The sequence below is a fragment of the Platalea leucorodia genome, assembly GCF_965183815.1.
Source record: "Platalea leucorodia genome assembly, chromosome: 1".
NCBI lineage: Eukaryota > Metazoa > Chordata > Aves > Pelecaniformes > Threskiornithidae > Platalea > Platalea leucorodia.
The window spans coordinates 29,728,932-29,746,644 of NC_138823.1; the positions used below are offsets into that span (position 1 = coordinate 29,728,932).

The following is a 17,713-nucleotide window of genomic DNA, read 5'->3' on the forward strand; positions in this document are numbered from 1 at the left end:
TGTCATCCACAGTAACTGCATTGCTACAGAGCAGCTCTTCTAGAGACACTGTTTTTACTCTAAGACTAAGTATCCATGGGGAAAAAAAGTGCATCTTTTTCTAGAAACTGAAAGCATCTGAATATATAATTTTATACTGAATATTGACCCTAGTTAATCTACATCCAAACACATTATTCGGTAAGCACATTCTATATTGATTTTGCTCTCTTTCTCCTTTCAGTTTGCCTGAGTTGCTCTGAGAGTAAACAAAGAACTTGTATCAAAGGTAAAAATAAAAATACAAAGTCAAAATAAGGAGGTATAAGGAATATTATTAACAGGGTTGCTATTAAAAAACAAAACAAAACTAGAACATATTAGGATGGAAATAAAAATATTGATCTTACCTTCGGCATCCTGAGAAAATTTTGGGTTGTTGGGTTTTTTGGTTTTTAAATCAAGTTTTTCCAGTTATACGACATTTAAAAGCTGGACTATATTAGTCTGTGCATATTTTATTGGGTTCTACGGCAAAATAATCAGGACTCCAGTCTTTCACTGCCTATTTTTTTGATATATTTGCTTTAATGAAAATGAAAACTATCACCACTATTCTGCCCATACACAGTTTCTACTGATTATGACCTCCCTGATTTAGTCTTGAATTTTAACACTGCACTGAAATGTGAGACTAATCCACATTTACAAATGGGCATCCACAATAAAAAACACTATTCCAGAAGAAGAAAACCACATTAAGTTCTTCCTCCCAAATGAAAAACACATCCATTTGTTTAATCAAGTCTAACGGACATTTACAAAGGTCATTCCCCTGCAGCAACTTGTCAGAAATGCAGTGCTCAAACCAGAAATGGAGTCTTTTTAAGCATGAATCAGCTCACCTAATGGAAATTCTACAGATGCTGAAGTCTTCTGTCCTTTTTTTTTTTTTTTTTTAGCATTTGATAAAAACTTATCTCAGACTTCAGAGTTAATTTTAGAGACACTGCAAAAGCTTAGGACTATACGTAGGATATCCTAGCAAATCCAGTATACCTCTAAAATATTTATTAAGCATACCATTAAGATTACTTACATTTTGGAACTTCCTGAACGGCACAAACTGGACAATGTCTCTGACAGCTGGTTCTCCTGACGAGGACCTAAGAACTCCATTGTCACCATCAAGAAACTCCATAGCATCGAAGTCTGCTCCTCCAACACCAACAATGATAATGGACATGGGCAATTTCGAAGCATTAACTATGGCAGTTCGAGTTTGATCAAGGTCTGTTATCACACCATCCGTTATGATCAGAAGTACAAAGTATTGCTGTCAAATCAATAAACATTGTGTTATGACAAAGAAATAGAAAGCATGCAGGCATGTACACTTAGAAAAATGCACATACAGACTACATACTGTTGTCACTTTGAGCACGTTCAATGCACTCACTCAATTTTACAATCAAATATCTAAGCTGTGGTCAGGCTTCATCTGTACAGTCTGAAGAAATTTATAAGGACAATGTAATCTTTTAAAAGAAATCATCTTTAAACAGCCACCTCCCAAAACCCCAATGGTATCACCCTTCTCCTCTCCAAAATCCCCAGACAAAGCAACAGTTAACCGATCTCCCAAGTACTTGTTCTGGGACAGAAGGCAGTTTGTTGAGGTTTTGGACAGGTAACACCTGTAAAACTTGTATCTGTTTCCTTTCTGGTCTATCAGCACCTTAATGAAATGCTACTGTTTGCTTCATTCAGTTAAGAATGGATGAACAAAAGAGTGCTACCACGGGTAATGGAACAGGCCTTCATTTTTCAGTGTATCCCTAAAATCCTAATTATAGATTAAAACATATCTTTTTGTGCTGAAAAACAGCATGCTGATTTTCAAATTCCTTTAATCATGATTCCTAGCTGCTTTATGAAGTTAATTACCAAGGCATCTGAGACCACCTTGCAGTACCTTCAGTAATTTATTCAAGTACCACTTGAGCTGCTTCCACTATACTGCCAGGGCTTCTAAAAGTTGGCATCTTTGTTCTGGACTGAAGTATCAAGAGTAAGCTATAAGTACAAAGTTCAGAAACTATCAAACACTTTTTGAACTTCTGGTCTTCTCTCACTTGGTTCATTTCAGACGATTACTGGGCAGCACAAATTCAAGTTCCAAAGGTACTCCCAGCATTCTTAGAAGTCTTCCTCTTCAGTACTTTGCTTCCCGTCTTCCCTTATCTGCCTCCAAAATAACTGGTTTTCCCTTCTCTCCTGTGTTCAAGTATCACCTTTTCTCATTGCTCCCTACCACTCCATTCCCCCACTCCAGCAAGAATGTCTACAAAGCACCCATGATCAGAGAAGGCTATGACCAGCAACATGGTAGCACATCACATTGGATTTATTTCTCTCTTCTTATACTTCCCCCATACTGTAAAAAAAACAATGCCAAAACCAAAACCCAACCCGAAATAGCTACGATATGCATTAAATGGCAAGGCAGCAAAATTTCTTCAATACATCCTTTCAGGCAGAAATAAATAAATCTCTTGCTAGGCATATTGCACTCTCAGGAAAAAAAAAGAAGTACAAGAGGTTTTTCTACTTTCCTAATATATATATACACACATATAATATATATATATATATACACACACACACATATATATCTATATTGATGACAATTACTACTGAAAGGCTACCAAGGCAAAAACCTTATAAACCTCTTGGCATATGAAAATCCATAGTTCTTTTCCAAATTGGTTTCCACAGGTACTTTTATATGCAGAAATAGCTAATCTTATTTTCTGATTTTACATGACATCTGAGATACCAGTATTTGCTATCATCAGTTATTTAGGATATATATAGCTTCAGATTTGCTGAACTTGCACGGATTATTATCTAAATTATTCAATACTCAAGACTTGCTCTTCAGACTTCCTATTTCCTAATATGGTCAACAACTCATGCACACAATTTTAATAGGGAGGAGGGCACAGCACATACAACACCTAAAGCATTATAGTAAGGACAGTTAATTATCTATGTTAGTACCCAGGTGTCAGGACCTATATCCTCCATTTCTTTGTTACCTTACTTCTCTGTCTCAGCTACCTGATGTGAAAGAAGGTCTAGTTGATTTTTCTCAGCTGAGGTTAAATCACTCTCCTATATGCAAAGGCTTAAATTAGACTTTAACACCTGTATAGCACTGCAAGAGCTTTGAATAGAAGATACCATAAAGGTGCCACATATTTTTAAGTTGATATTTCAACTCTGAAGAGTTTATTTAGTTAATTTAGGAGAGAATTGTTCTGTACAATCTGCAAAAAATCAGTTTGCTTTTATCTCGTTTTAAGGGTACCAATTCACAAGGTAAATGGCCAGATGCCAAAACAAGTACACTTACAAGCTTAAAAGAGAAATATAGTATTTATAAACTAGAAGGGAAAGAAAAAAGTAAGAAAAATACACACACTACCATAAAGAACTTACAGATGCTGTTTGCTGTTGTGTAGCTGCAGCAGCAAATCTTGCCACATGATTTATAATTGGAGAAAAATTTGTTGGCCCATATAACTTCACTTGAGGAAGACAAGCCCGATATGCATCAACAATGCCTTGGATTCCTAGAGAACACAAACAGATCATATTAATTTTTTCGTATTAGAATTAGGATATTTTGAAGCACTCAATCTTCCTGAAACACTGTATATATCAGTTATTTGAAGTGATGATGCAAAGATTTAAAACTAACCATGATGAAAAAAGGATTCATGAGCAATCGAGGCCTTCAGCTTGACCAATGCTTAATGAACATACTTAACATGCTTGGCTTTATGTGACTAGAAAGGTCAAATACTGTACGCTCAAGTGCGTGTAACTGAATGACAACAGTCCTCTTTGCCTGGCAGCTTGTGGTAGTTCGTCGTGTGAACAGAGAGGCCATGTTGAACAGGCACTAGCAGCATCATACTCAAACCAGACAACTCCACACCAGCAGTTGAAGTAAAACGACGTGGCTTGACAACATGAGAACCATTCCCAGCTTACCTGTACTGCGCCCTAGCTGTTTAAAACACTTCTTTCACGACTCATTACAGAAGAGAGACCAAATGCTATTTCTAATAACTAAAAAAATGGTTATAAAATTGTTTCCCGCTACACAACTAAACTCATTATTTAATTAGAACAACGTGCTTTACAGTTCACCTTTCAAGCGTTTTTATCCCTTCACCCTAGACATTTTATTCTCTAGGTCTGATGTTACTTTCTCAGACTTACCATTACAGAATGGGTTTGATGGGTTAAAATTTAATGGGAACTCATGTGATACCTGTCAATACACAAAAGACATAGTCAGGACTGTATATACAATCTCCTCCTGAAGTAAGCACTTGTAGTTGTCTTAAGTAGTATATTTACATATTCCATTACCTGAAAGGAAGGAGGAATTTGTGCACCAAATCCAAAGGCTGGAAACATCTTATCTCTAAAAAAGCAATTTTAAAGAAAATTATGTCAGTGCTTTCCTTTAACAGCTGTCATGGTTCAGTAAGTTTAGCTAATCAGTGCTGCTTTTGATCATTAAAAATATTGTTTATTAAGCATTAAGAAGCAAAATTAAATGGAAGTTCCCCCCTGTAATTGTTTCTAGGACCAAAACCAGTCTTTAACACCAAATTGGCAAGAATACAAGCATTTATTTAAATTAATGCTCCTCTTTACATCACAGATGAAAAGCCTTGCTTGTCTGCTGTAAACACAAGCTTCTGCTTGTGATTATGTGATTTTGCAGTGATTATGAAGTCTTCTTTAGCTCAACATTTCATTTTTCAGAAGTTTAATTCCAATATATTTGCTGGCATCTTCAACACTGGTTTAAGAAACTACCACAAAAATCTATACATATCTAAAAAATTCATTTAAATACAAATCTAAAACTTACGTATCATAATCCTGAATGACCATTCCTACAGACCAAATGGCTGTTAAGTATTCATTAACTCCATTAGGGCTGAGGTAATGCAGAGAGTCTGGAGAGCGAGGGTCTCCATTGGAGCCTGTAAAATCTATCCCCACCTGTCAAATGCAGTATTTATATCAAATTGCTGTTAGAGGTAAAATTTTGTTTCTTATCTCTGGCAAAGCCAAAGTGAAAATCATGGAAGAGTTGTAAACAGTAGTTACCAGGACATCTACAAATCTAACAGGCACAATACTTAGATGTAGGTTTCTTGGAATATTAACACTCTTAAAACAATGCCACTAGAAAACCAGCAGAAACTCTGCATCTCTCAGAAGGGCTGAAACGACTTTAATCTGTTAGGTTTTCACTGTGTTTACTTTCACTTACCATTCACAGCAGCTCTTCAACAGCTGTTAGATTACTTTCACCCTGTATCTTGCCATACACATCTTTCCTCTCAGAAGCATGACTAGCCAGACACCACAGAAGCCTAGAGATAGTTCTTTCTCTGACCTCCATGGGTCTTTGCTTTGGTGATGAGGCATATGGCCAGGGTGAAGACATCTTACTGTTATTTGTGCTGCATTTGGTTTGCGAATTACATAACTTAAGGGTCCTAACCCATATGATGACTTCTGTATGTTGCTTTCATTAAGCAAAGGGCCTTGAAAACCACCATCAAGGGCAAAAGTGAAATCTTTGGTCAGGCGAAGGGGAGGGGGGGGGGAGGGGGGAAAAAGAGCCCTTATGAAAAGGAAACCTGAAGTAAATCAGAGAACTGTAAATTTCTCCTTGGTGTCCATCCATACAGCTCAGCTAAATCCTAATGAACGTAACTACAGGTTCAGAACTTTGTGCCACAAGTAAAGAAAATAATTTTTTCTAAACAGACTAGATGGACTCTGGCAAAATGGCTTCCCCCCTCTATGCTACAGAACAAAAAAAAAAAAATACAATAATCAAATGAAGAGCACAAGCATTCAATTATATACTTCAGTTTCTTCCAAAACTCAAAAGCTACTTTACATAAATGATTGAACTTACTGTGAAATTCAGCTGACACCCACCCATGATGTAATCAAGGAATGTGCATTCTACTATGATCTAAAAATAGACATTAAAGATAGAAATTAACTTTTTTTTTTTAATGGGAGAAAAACCGTAAGTATTATTGCAGCAACTTTTGAGGTTCCAGATTTGTTATCTTTATCCATGCAAAGCACTACTTTTACTCTTATAGATATCCCACCCACCCACTGCAGTGAGGATATTTACAGCATGCGCCATCACACACTCAGTGCATCAGAATCAGGCCTTTTACAAAATTACAGGCAGACAACAAAGCAGCTCCAAAAGTAATATGTTGTTTTATAAATGATAGTGCAACTGACTTACCAGATTTTAATTCACCATAAACCGGTGAGTTGGGAAATGCAGTGGTTCAGGAATGGCCTTACAAATCGGTAAGTGACCTTTGCCATATAGATGGCATCTTCAAGTGAGGGGACAGGGAAGGACAGACGTGATTCAGCTGTCAATCTGTCTCCTTATATGAATCAGAGCCCTTAAATATTTACTGTGTCTGGAACTTTCAGACATTTTAAAGTTTCTTACAGTTTGAGGGTGAAGGCATACTAGATGTGAGTTGTTACGCCTGAACACTTAAAAATAAATAATCATACCAGAATATATTACTGACCTCACAGTGCTTAACGGTCACAATGCCAGAGTTTTTATAGTTCTTTTTCTTCTGTCTTTTCTTTTCATTGATGCACTCAAATTCAACCTGCATGAATGCAAAAAAAAAAAAAAAATCCAACAAAAGCACTATAAATATCATTTATGCAACAGATTTAAAAATTCTTTATTCTAGGACTGATACTTTGGGCTTGTATTAAAAATGCAGTTTATTTCACTATCAAGCAAAATTTAACCCAGCCTGCCCAATATCAGGAAGAAGAAACCCATTATCAAGACAGAAATCCTCTCTTACCCAAAAGCTTGCAAAAATGTTCATTTAGACAACCGTACTTCAACCAGACAAAGAAATTCCGTACCATTTTCCCTCTGAGAATTCTGCTAACAACTTTCTTTTTGGTAAAGACACAGTGAGATTCAGGCAAAGCATGAATCATTTCCAACAGCTGTGGCAGTAACATACAAAGTAAGAGGTATATGTTTAAGCTTTCCAAAATCAGTTGTTGAGGCTTCATCAACTAAACCGATACCTTAACCTCCAAGTGCAATCAACAGCTAGCCAGGTTAAGCAGCTCCTGCCATCATACAGTCACGATGGCACAACGCAGCACGTCTCGTGCATAAGTAGTCTGAGGACGTATTCCAGACATGGCTTCTGGCTCAGTGCCAGAAACAGGTTCCACTGCTTTGGTTTAAGTTAATTAAGGCTTAAAAAGTGATCTTGCAATTAATCTCAAGCGAAAAAATGTGCTAACAAGGTCAGCACCTGAGAAGTCTACGTGCCTCTTCTTTACCTTCTTTTTTTTGGACATTTCACCACTAGCATCACTTCTATTTGATAGAAATTGTCTTTCAGGGACTTCGTTTTGTACTATGTCAGTTGGTGAGGTACTCACTAGTAACAGCCATGGGATACACAGCATGTACAATCTTTCAACTCCATTTTATAATCCTCCAACCAGAGCAAATTAACAGCATGCCTGGGGGGAAGATACATCTTAAGGGAGGGGGGCACCGGGGGGAATCAGCAATTCTCTAGAGAATGAAAAGCTACCCATTCACTCCAGTCATACAAGATCAGCTTTTTCAGCAACTGAGGATAGAGGCACACCCATGCTTGCCTCAAGTAAACTTGAAAGAAGTTGTACCAGATCTCCCGCAGGTGCAGCTGATGTCAGAATTGTGAAAGTAACTAAAGATCACACTTGGAAGTACATAAAGTCAAATTCTAATGTGCACTGGAAATATTTTACAGACATTATCAAATTAATCAGATCACACAGGATAAGTTGGTTCCTTTTAAAAGTAGAAAAAACCTGGAGCAAATTATTTGTGTTGTCTCTTATCTTCGTTTCATCTTACTGACACAGCAATAAGTTATTTAGAATAGGTATAGCCACAGTTCATATGAAAACAACTTAAATCATTTCCAAAACCAGCACAGGCAGATGATAACTTAAAACATCTTTTCTTCAAATTCAAAAGAGACTGCACCTATTATGCTACCAGGGGAGCGATGAAAATAGATATTTGTATTTTCAAGGAGCCTTTACGCAACACACTTCACACTGCACGGGAACTCACTATCACAGTTGTTACAAAAAGTATGTGCTTGAAAATATGAATGTACAAATCTGCTAGGTTTAATTTATGATACTGATCTGTAACAAAGGTGCAGCTTTTTTTTTTTAAAATGAAGAAAAACATCTTGTTAAAAGATTCATAAAAACTTCATTAAAAAACAGGAAAAATGATTTTATGAAATCCTCCTGCTCCCCTCTTTTTTTTTTTTTTTTTTTTGTACATTTTAATCACAATAATAAAAAGGATCACTGTCAGCATTGAAAGCTAAACTGATACCATCTGGCCCCTGAAAATCTAGAAAAAATGAGAAAAAACAGATAAGAGCTCCAACTAGGCAACATATGAATTACATGTGTACAATACGAGTCCAAAATTCCTTACAAACAATATAAAACTAAGGCATGAAACTGAACCATGCATAATTCAAAATGAATTCAGAATAGGTATATAGAAGAAAAGCATGGCAGGGCACAAAGGGGCAATAAAAAAAACCGCTACAGTCAAGGTTGACTCTTCACATTCAATAGCTCTGAAGAATTTAGTACAAATGCAACACTCAGGATGTCAGAAAAGTACAAGCAGGCACTCAATATATACCATTATTATTAATGCAGCAGCAGTTCTGCAGGTTTTACAGAAATAAAGGAAAATATGGTAAAATATTTTGACAACACACATGTCCCTAAAACAAAGACTTTTATGTTAAGGTTGCTATGCTATCTTTCTTCTTCTAAATGTAAACATCATTATCGTTCGTAAGAACAGGAAGGGTAATTTCACTTTAAAGAAGAGCCACCTAATGTAACACATTCAACTGTGTTTTTGTGCAGTGGCATAAATGTTGAATTTTTTCATATTCACTAAAATATGCATGATAGTTGATAAGTGCCATACTTGAAGTAAAGGACTGAGTAAAATCTGAAAAAAATACTACAAGCTTTGGCCGTTTAACTGCAGTGACATTTGTACTGCATCCTGTCTTTGACACTCTAAATTTTTTTATTTCTGTATTTTTATCATTAGTGAAATTCATTTGTGCTGACAGTTGGGTATTTAGATGTGCAATATTAAAAACTGTAACCGAGATATTAATCCTAGGAAAGTGGATGCATAATGTACATGCTGAGTCAGCCTCAACTACAGTAGCATTGTTGAAGGCGTAGCCTAACACAACTTCGATACCTACAAGTCAAGTGACCTAAGTTTTGCTCCAAAATGAGTAAAAAGGCTTATCAAAAACACACAGGCAGTTTAAACTATGTAAGACTTACAGGTGAGGACCGAGATGCTTCCTTCAGTTTTGACATCGTAGTTTGAAAACTTCCTATGAGATCATGAGACCCATCACTATCATAGTCATAGCACTCAACCTAAAATGAAGCATTATTCAGTGTTAGTAACAGAAATGGCCCTACAAAAGCAAGAAACGCTGCAATGGCATTTCTAGTTCAGGCAAACCTGAACTTTCAAAACATTCCTAAATCTCTTATCTCATGGAGTTTTTCCTCACATTGCAGTCTTAGAACTGCATAGTTGCATCTAAAAAATACGGATTGAGACCGGGTAGAAGCCAATATACCCAGTTTAGATCAGATCTTCCACTGAAGTGAAGGAGAGACAAGAATACTAAGCAGTATCAGGTCCCACACGAGCAGGTAACATCCATTATATTGAACTGTGTTTTGGAGTGAACGGGTGTCAGGAAGAGTAGGAAAACAATCTGTAGGGTTTTTTACCGTCATCATGGATTAAGAGACTTAATTTTTCGGAGGTATTAAGGAAGTTTAACTATCTCTGAGCATCCAGCTAAAAATTTAGTAAATCAGTTATTCAGGGATCACAGGAGTTTTATTAATACTTTTATATTACTTTACTAATCTTCAGGATAACTCAGAATTTATAAGTATATGAACGTTCAGCCCTAAATCTAGAAACAAAACTTGAATATTTTTTGTTAAGATTAGCAAATTTAAAGTCACTATGATCCACACTTCAAGGATCTGAATGTCAAGTAAAAATCCCTCTTTTCCTGTTTTTTTTTTTCCTCGATGTTTAATGCTAAGCTTTACTATTTAATCAACTCATCTTTTCACACCCCAACCCACAAAAGAAGGCAGAACAAGTGAAAAATAGACTTTTTTTTTTTCTGTTTGAGAATCTATCGGTTTGAGTGAGCATAATTTTACCACTGTTACTTTAGCCTTATAGTCTCCTCAATTTTTGTGTTTTTAAAAGCTCAACTTATGAATGTGCCCCAACTGCCTTTCTAGATAAAAAGCTGGGCATTTATCTATAAATAGCATATACTAATTCCATCCACTTCTGATATTTTATTTCAGTTTAGCAACACAGACATGCTAGCTAACTTAATCAGTCACAGAAAAACAAATTAAAATAATTTAATTATAATAATTATAAATAATAACGATAATAAATCAAGAATCAAAGTAGGAATTCCCCATTATTTGGAATCAAAACATAAATATCAAGAAAAACTTTTCTGAATATATATATGGCTTAAACTGAACAGCTATTTTCATGTCCGTCTTTCCAGACTGAAAAAATCCTACGTTACATTCAAGAAACAATGTAGTTGATTACTTGGCCACTTCATTTAGCAATAACAAAGTAAAGCAAACAGCTTCAACATGCACTTCAGCTTCTGAGAGGAATTCACTTTCTGAAAACAAACAGTAATGTTGAAGTACAAAATATGATGCGTAGATTGCAGGTTCTACGCTGCGCAGAACATGCCTCTGTGTTGCGGTTTGCACTACTCCTACAACATTTTGAATGCACTAATAAATAAAAAAAATGCATGCACATGCACTGAATAGCAACTTAAATCTCACACAAGCAGCCACAGTACCAACAGACTAATGTTCATGGCAGATGCTGTGTAAAAATTCTTTCGAATGCCATAAATTAAGCCAATCAAATGCTCAGCCAAGTGCTTCAGTACCTGAAATTTATAACTGAAGACATTTCTTGAGCCAAAAGTTATGAAACCTGTCCACAGTTAGCACCGTTATTTCTTTTTCCTTTTAAAGGGACTAAAGTTTGTCTTGCTTGATATATTTGACCCATCTAAGCCAATTTTCAATACTTACTCCAGGCAAGACAGAAACATTTCTTTTGTTCCATGTATACTCTCCCGGACACGCAATAGCACTAGGGAACCACATGATAAAATTGCATATATATTTTCCCCAACAGAACTAGGCATGCTTGCTCCAGATGAAAGGTTCACATTTTCAAGACAGAAAGACTTCACTGACTTCAAACACACTCACATGGAACACAGCAACAAATCCGAAGATAAAGAATCAACTTGGTTTGTGCATTGCTGGGGATACACAAACTAAGCCATTAAATAAGTGAAAAGCCACTCATTATGGAAAAGTTGGGTGGTTTTACTTACTATGACAAATAGCCCATTATGTATGCAACTGTGCACATATAAAAGTGTTAGAAGTATTGTTTAATCTTTCAACAACATTATAATACAATTCTGTCTGCATTTTAATGTTTGAAGTGATAGCTCCCAGATTTCTAAGTTAAGATATAATCCTACTGTCTGTCTGCAAGGCCTTAACAACTCCAAGTAAATTCTATTTCCTCTGGAACTAAACCTACGCTTCTGAGGTAAGAGTCCAAAGAACAGACTTTATTAAAATGATGACAGAGCTCAGAATAACTCCATCTTAATAGATATATTTTAATCAATGGTCTATAGTTTTAGTATGGCTGTTTACTGAAAAAGAGAAATATATTTACAGTGTATCATAGAATGCTTTGGGTTGGAAGGGACCTTTAAAGGTCATCTAGTCCAACTCCCCTTGCAATGGGCAGGGACATCTACAACTAGATCAGGTTGCTCAGAGCCCAGTCCAACCTGCCCTTGAATGTTTCCAAGGACGGAGCATCTACCACTGCTCTGGGCAACCCGTTCCAGCATTTCACCACCCTCATAGTGAAAAATTTTTTCCTTGTGTTCAGTCTAAGTCTACCCTCCTTTAGTTTAAAGCCATTATCCCTTGTCCTATCGCAGCAGACCTTGCTAAAAAGACTATCCCCATCTTTCTTGTACGCCCCCTTTAAGTATTGAAAGGCCGCAATAAGGTCTCCCTGCAGCCTTCTCTTCTCCAGGCTGAACAACCCCAGCTCTTTCAGCCTTTCCTCATAGCAGGGGGGTTCCATCCCTCTGATCATTTTTGTGGCCCTCCTCTGGACCTGCTTCAACAGGTCCATGTCCTTCCTGTGCTGAGGACCCCACAGCTGGATGCAGTACTTCAGCTGGGGTCTCACCAGAGCAGAGTAGAGGGGCAGAATCACTTCCCTTGCCCTGTTGGCCACACTTCTTCTCATGCAGCCCAGGATACGGTTGGCTTTCTGGGCTGCGAGAGCATGTTGCTGGCTCATGTCCAGCTTTTCGTCTATCAGTACCCCCAAGTCCTTCTCTGCAGGGCTGCTCTCAGGCCCTTCATCCCCCCAGCCTGTATTGATACCAGGGATTGCCCTGACCCAGGTGCAGGACCTTGCACTTGGCCTTGTTGAACCTCATGAGGTTCACATGGGACCACTTCTCAAGCCTGTTCAGGTCCCTCTGGATGGCATCCTGTCCCTCAGCCGTGTCAACTGCACCACTCAGCTTGGTGTCATCTGCAACCTTGCTGAGGGTGCACTCGATCCCGCTGTCTATGTAATTGATGAAAATACTGAACAGCATAGCCCCACTATGGACCCCTGAGGGACACCACTCATCACTGTTCTCCTTCTGGACATCAAGCCATTGACCACTACCCTCTGGATGCGACCGCCCAGCCAGTTTGCTATCCACTGAACAGTCTGCCCATGAAATCCATATCCTTCCAATTTAAAGAGAAGGATATTGTGGGGGATTGTGTCAAAGGCCTTACAGAAGTCCAGATAGATGACATGCATAGCTCTTCCCTTGTCCACTGATGCAGTCACTCCATCATAGAAGGCCACTAGGTTGGTCAGGCAGGATTTGCCCTTGGTGAAGCCACGCTGGCTGTCTCAAATCATCTCCCTGTCCTCCATGTGCCTTAGCATAGCTTCTAGGAGGATCTGTTCCATCATCTTCCCAGGGACAGAGGTGAGGCTGACAGGTCGGTAGTTCCCCGGGTCCTCCCTTCTACCCTTTTTAAAAATGAATGCAATGTTTCCCTTTTTCCAGTCCCCAGGGACTTCACCCGACTGCCATGACTTTTCAAATATCATGGCGAGTGACTTGGGAACTACATCAGCCAGTTCCCTCAGGACTGTGGGATGCACCTCATCAGGACCCATAGACTTATGTATGTTCAAGTTCCTCAGGTGGTTGCGAACCTGATCTTCACTTACAGCAGGAGGAACTTTGCCCCCCTGATCCCCATCAAATGGTTCGTTGACTTGGGAGGTGTGAGGAGAGAGGTTGCCAGTGAAGACTGAGGCAAAAAAGTTGTTGAGTACCTCAGTCTTCTCCTCATCTGTTGTTACCAGCTTGCCAGTTTTGCTCATCAGAGGGGGTACGCTTTCTTTAACCTTTCTTTTCTGGTTGACGTACCTGTAGAAGCCCTTATTATTATTATTACTCTTTGCGTCCCTCATCCCTTCTTATTATTCTTTGCGTCCCTATATGGACATCTAAGAGCCGTCACAGCTATTTTGGGGAAAAGGGAAGCAGAAAGGAATAAGAAGAAAAAAAACACAGAAGCAGCAAGGGAAGCAGGTTCTGGGCTTGTGAAGTTGTTCATTAGTCCACTCTATAATTATGTACTTAAATCTGTACAGGTGCTTGTAACACCCAGATCCCTGTGGCTGTTAAGCATTTTCCAGGACTGCCTCAAGTCATATGACTAATACCTGTCACATGCAGATCATGCTCTCATTTTTCCTTCCCAGAGGAAGAATAGCAAGTATAGTGGTTTGTTTCATTTGTTTGTTTTTTTTTTTTTTTTCCAAATGCTAAAATACCAGGTTCCTAACATGTTCATAATAGCTTATAAATGGCATTTTGATTGGTTGTTTAGCTTCCCCTAAAGGGAATTCCTGAAGAAAAACATTCAGAAGTTAAACATAATTTATTCAAGATAAGATTTGAAGATACAAAGAGTTGAAGACCAGTCCTGGTAAAACTGTCACTTCATAGGTTTGGCTGACTTTCTGACAAAAGTTTCATCTGAGGAGAAAAGTTGCTACATCTGGTATCCACAAGATGCATCTGGTCCACATCTGTTATCTCAGCTAGTATATTAAGTGCAATTAATTTATCAGGTAGTATATTAACAATTTCATTACTGTTCCCTGTTGCACCAGTAACAAAGTATTACAAGATCCGTAACATAGAGCAAAGCATATTCTAGCCTTTATCACCCATCTTTCACGATACAGTATCTTAACACCACCAACACTGGCTGATGCAACACTAAAGCTGTACAATCTAAATAACAAACTGAATTGGACATTTCAAAGCTACTTAAGTTCAACTGGTTTCCCAGACTTTCAAAGACCAACTTTTACCAGAGGATGCATCACAAATGTGAGATTTTTTTTTTTCCTAAAACTTGCATGTATCTCTGTGACTTTCAAGTAATAAGAAACAGAAAGAGGCAATAACAAGAATAACACATCTTCCATTTATTACATATCCTACTTTTTTTAATGTGTTGATTCATACACATATTTCACATACACTACCTTGATTGACTTATCCATGTCACTGTAGCACAGAGAATTGAGGGAGATTTTAAAGGGCCTCCAAACAGGATTCAGGTTGTTTTTAATAACCTGTTTGGGGAAAAAAAAAAAAAAAAAAAAAAAAAAGAAAAAAAAAGTAAGAATAGTATCCTTCACAAGAGAGGAAAGTTGTCATTGTAATTGGTCATACCTTCATGCCATGATTTTTCTAAGCAAAAACAGTTGACTAATACTGCTGTCAATCACTTCCTGCAATCCAAATCCTAACATATAGGATAAAAACATAATAAACATTCCTAACATGCAGTAGTATTGTCCAAAAGAGACGGTATCTCTCAACTCCATATTTTTCTACACTGCAGTGATCTACTATATCGTTCAACTACTACACTGCAAAAAATTACATTTCTTTATCGTTACATAAATATTGGGGCTTTTTTAATAAGCCCACACATATGTACATACACACAAACATATATGAAAGCATAAATTACAAAAAAAACATGGAAAAAGATTACACTGGAATTTCTGAATACATCAATGCTCTGGAGATTACAATTCATTCCAACTTATATTTATTCTGAAATGCCACTTATAGAAATGTTCCCTCAAGAAACTCATTATATAGTTAAGCAGAAACAGTGAATGAGGATAAAAAGACACCCTACTGCACACAGTCTCTCAAGCTGAATGCTAAATAAGTGATATTTAAGAATAATACTGAAGAATCTTCAGAATTTGTCAACTGGAAAGCATCTGTAATATACCCAATACACCAGATGATGATCTTAAAAAGCACAAGAAACTACACACAACAAGCAATACTTTATTAATAATACCTAATAATAGTAATACTTATACTTCCAGCACTGTAGGAGTGCAGAGAAAGAAATCTCTCTTTTGAAAATGAAAACAGTAAATAATAGTTAGTAACATAAAAAGGTTTTTAAAATCTGTAACATAAAGAACTAATCCTCCAGACAGTTCTAGGCTGGAACAGCAAATTCTGGATTCATTAGTGAAATTGAAGATGACTAAAATCCTCATGGAAAAGATCTATTTTATGCAGAACAACCACCTCATGAGAGAAACTATTTTTATAAATCTGACACAAAAGGAATTTATACTTCTTCAACATCCTTGCTTCAAAATTAATATGGTCACCACTTCAAATGCGCATAGTACCTCAGTTGTGACTAGGGCCTGAGCTTCCACTACGGTGAGACATGTTGAACCTACTCCTACCCTGTCAGTTACTGCCATGGGACCTCTGCACCTCCTCCTGGATGTAAGGCTGCTGCTGCTCAAGCACGTTTTCCTCTCATGCAGCACTAGCCTTGGCTTGCCCTTGCTATGCAAGCATTCTGTATAATTACTTTCATTAGTAAATGGTTCAGCTAGGTGACACTGGCGTAAGAACAGCACAGTCACAGGAATGCCCAAGTTCTAACCTCAGACTAGCATTGAGACAAATGTCCCTGTGTGAGTATGCACTACCTTTTCAAAATATTTGTTTTCTTCTAGATTGCAGAAAGTTTAAAAAACAAAAAAAAGTATTTTCCTTTACAATAGGAAGGAATAAACCCAAATCAGAGTAAGGTAGACTTCCCGTCCTATCACAAAATCAGTGGAAGAGCTGAGGTGATTTCTAACTGGTCTGCATGTCAACTACCAGACCATTCTCCTCTTTTTGTAAGGCAGTCTCTAGTCCTGTGACACACTGGAAATCAAATAACCTTAATCTCTAGGTTGTTGACTGAAAATATCCTACCTCTGTTCTGTGAACCATCACCCAGTTTCCATCTCCAGTCTGCTTGTGGAATTCCAGATAAGGATCTGACTTTCCAAAAAAATCCTGTATTTAAAGAACATGTAATTATCCCAGAACTGCCTGTGGCATGAATGCCATTAAATGCTAGTTAAAACACACTTAGATTAACAAAAAGTAAACTAAATATTCAGGGAACAAAAGCTTTAGATGAAGAAATGCAAGTCTGATTATATTACCACCTGTGAAAGAGAGGAAGAAAACGGGGCGTGTCCATCAATTTATGATAAAAGTTCTGCAGTGTCCACATACAAAATACCTGACAGTTCAGGCAAAAGAATACTTACACTAATAAGTACTATGATGCATAGTTAGGAAACTAAGGATTTCATCCAGTTCAAAAAAGTATCATTAAATCAACTAGGGAAAAAATAAAACTTTTTCCATTATTAATTTTTCCTTAATTTTGTTTCTAAAAGTCTTTCTAAATACAGTATTTTTAGCCAGCACCAAAATATTTAACATAACAGATTTACACACTCCAAGTACACTCCTTACCATTTATTTGAGAGAGCTAACAGGTAATCATTTATACATCTATTAAAACCAATGGATATACCAACACTCCTTTATCTTTATGATTAAATGTAAATCTTTACATTTAAATGGAAGTGTGTTATTCACAGAATATCCCTGTAATGCACTTGCCTTATTTAGAAATTTTATAATTCATTTCAAAACAGTCAATTAAGTTACTCTGAAGCCATCTTTCTTCAATTCCTTTTTTAGTGTAAGAAAAATCTTAATGGATTTAATTATTTCAGCAAAAAAAATAAGAAAAAACATTTTAATGTTTCCTGTTCTGACAAGATTTTGATTTTACTACTTTATCAAAGAAACAGCAATCATGTAAATACCTTATTGTCCAGTTTCCTTGCTTCTACTTCAAATACAACCACCCTGTTATCCTTCACTTCTTCTGCTGTAATCTAGATAGGCAAACA

The 17,713-nt window shown here is 37.1% G+C and overlaps 1 protein-coding gene across 3 annotated transcripts in view; it reads right to left on the bottom strand.

Annotated features, from left to right (window-relative positions):
- CPNE3 (copine 3) overlaps nt 1–17,713 on the bottom strand; it is a 33,047-nt gene that overhangs the window by 3,468 nt on the left and 11,866 nt on the right. For all 3 annotated transcript variants that reach the window (XM_082319914.1, XM_082319913.1, XM_082319915.1), the window contains 11 exons: nt 17,627–17,698; nt 16,713–16,796; nt 14,942–15,031; nt 9,511–9,609; nt 6,657–6,743; nt 6,002–6,061; nt 4,937–5,070; nt 4,426–4,480; nt 4,273–4,324; nt 3,484–3,617; nt 1,079–1,315 (listed from right to left, as the gene is read on the bottom strand). In XM_082319914.1, coding sequence (XP_082176040.1) covers nt 1,079–1,315; nt 3,484–3,617; nt 4,273–4,324; nt 4,426–4,480; nt 4,937–5,070; nt 6,002–6,061; nt 6,657–6,743; nt 9,511–9,609; nt 14,942–15,031; nt 16,713–16,796; nt 17,627–17,698 — 1,104 coding nt within the window. The remainder of the gene's footprint in view (nt 1–1,078; nt 1,316–3,483; nt 3,618–4,272; nt 4,325–4,425; nt 4,481–4,936; nt 5,071–6,001; nt 6,062–6,656; nt 6,744–9,510; nt 9,610–14,941; nt 15,032–16,712; nt 16,797–17,626; nt 17,699–17,713) is intronic.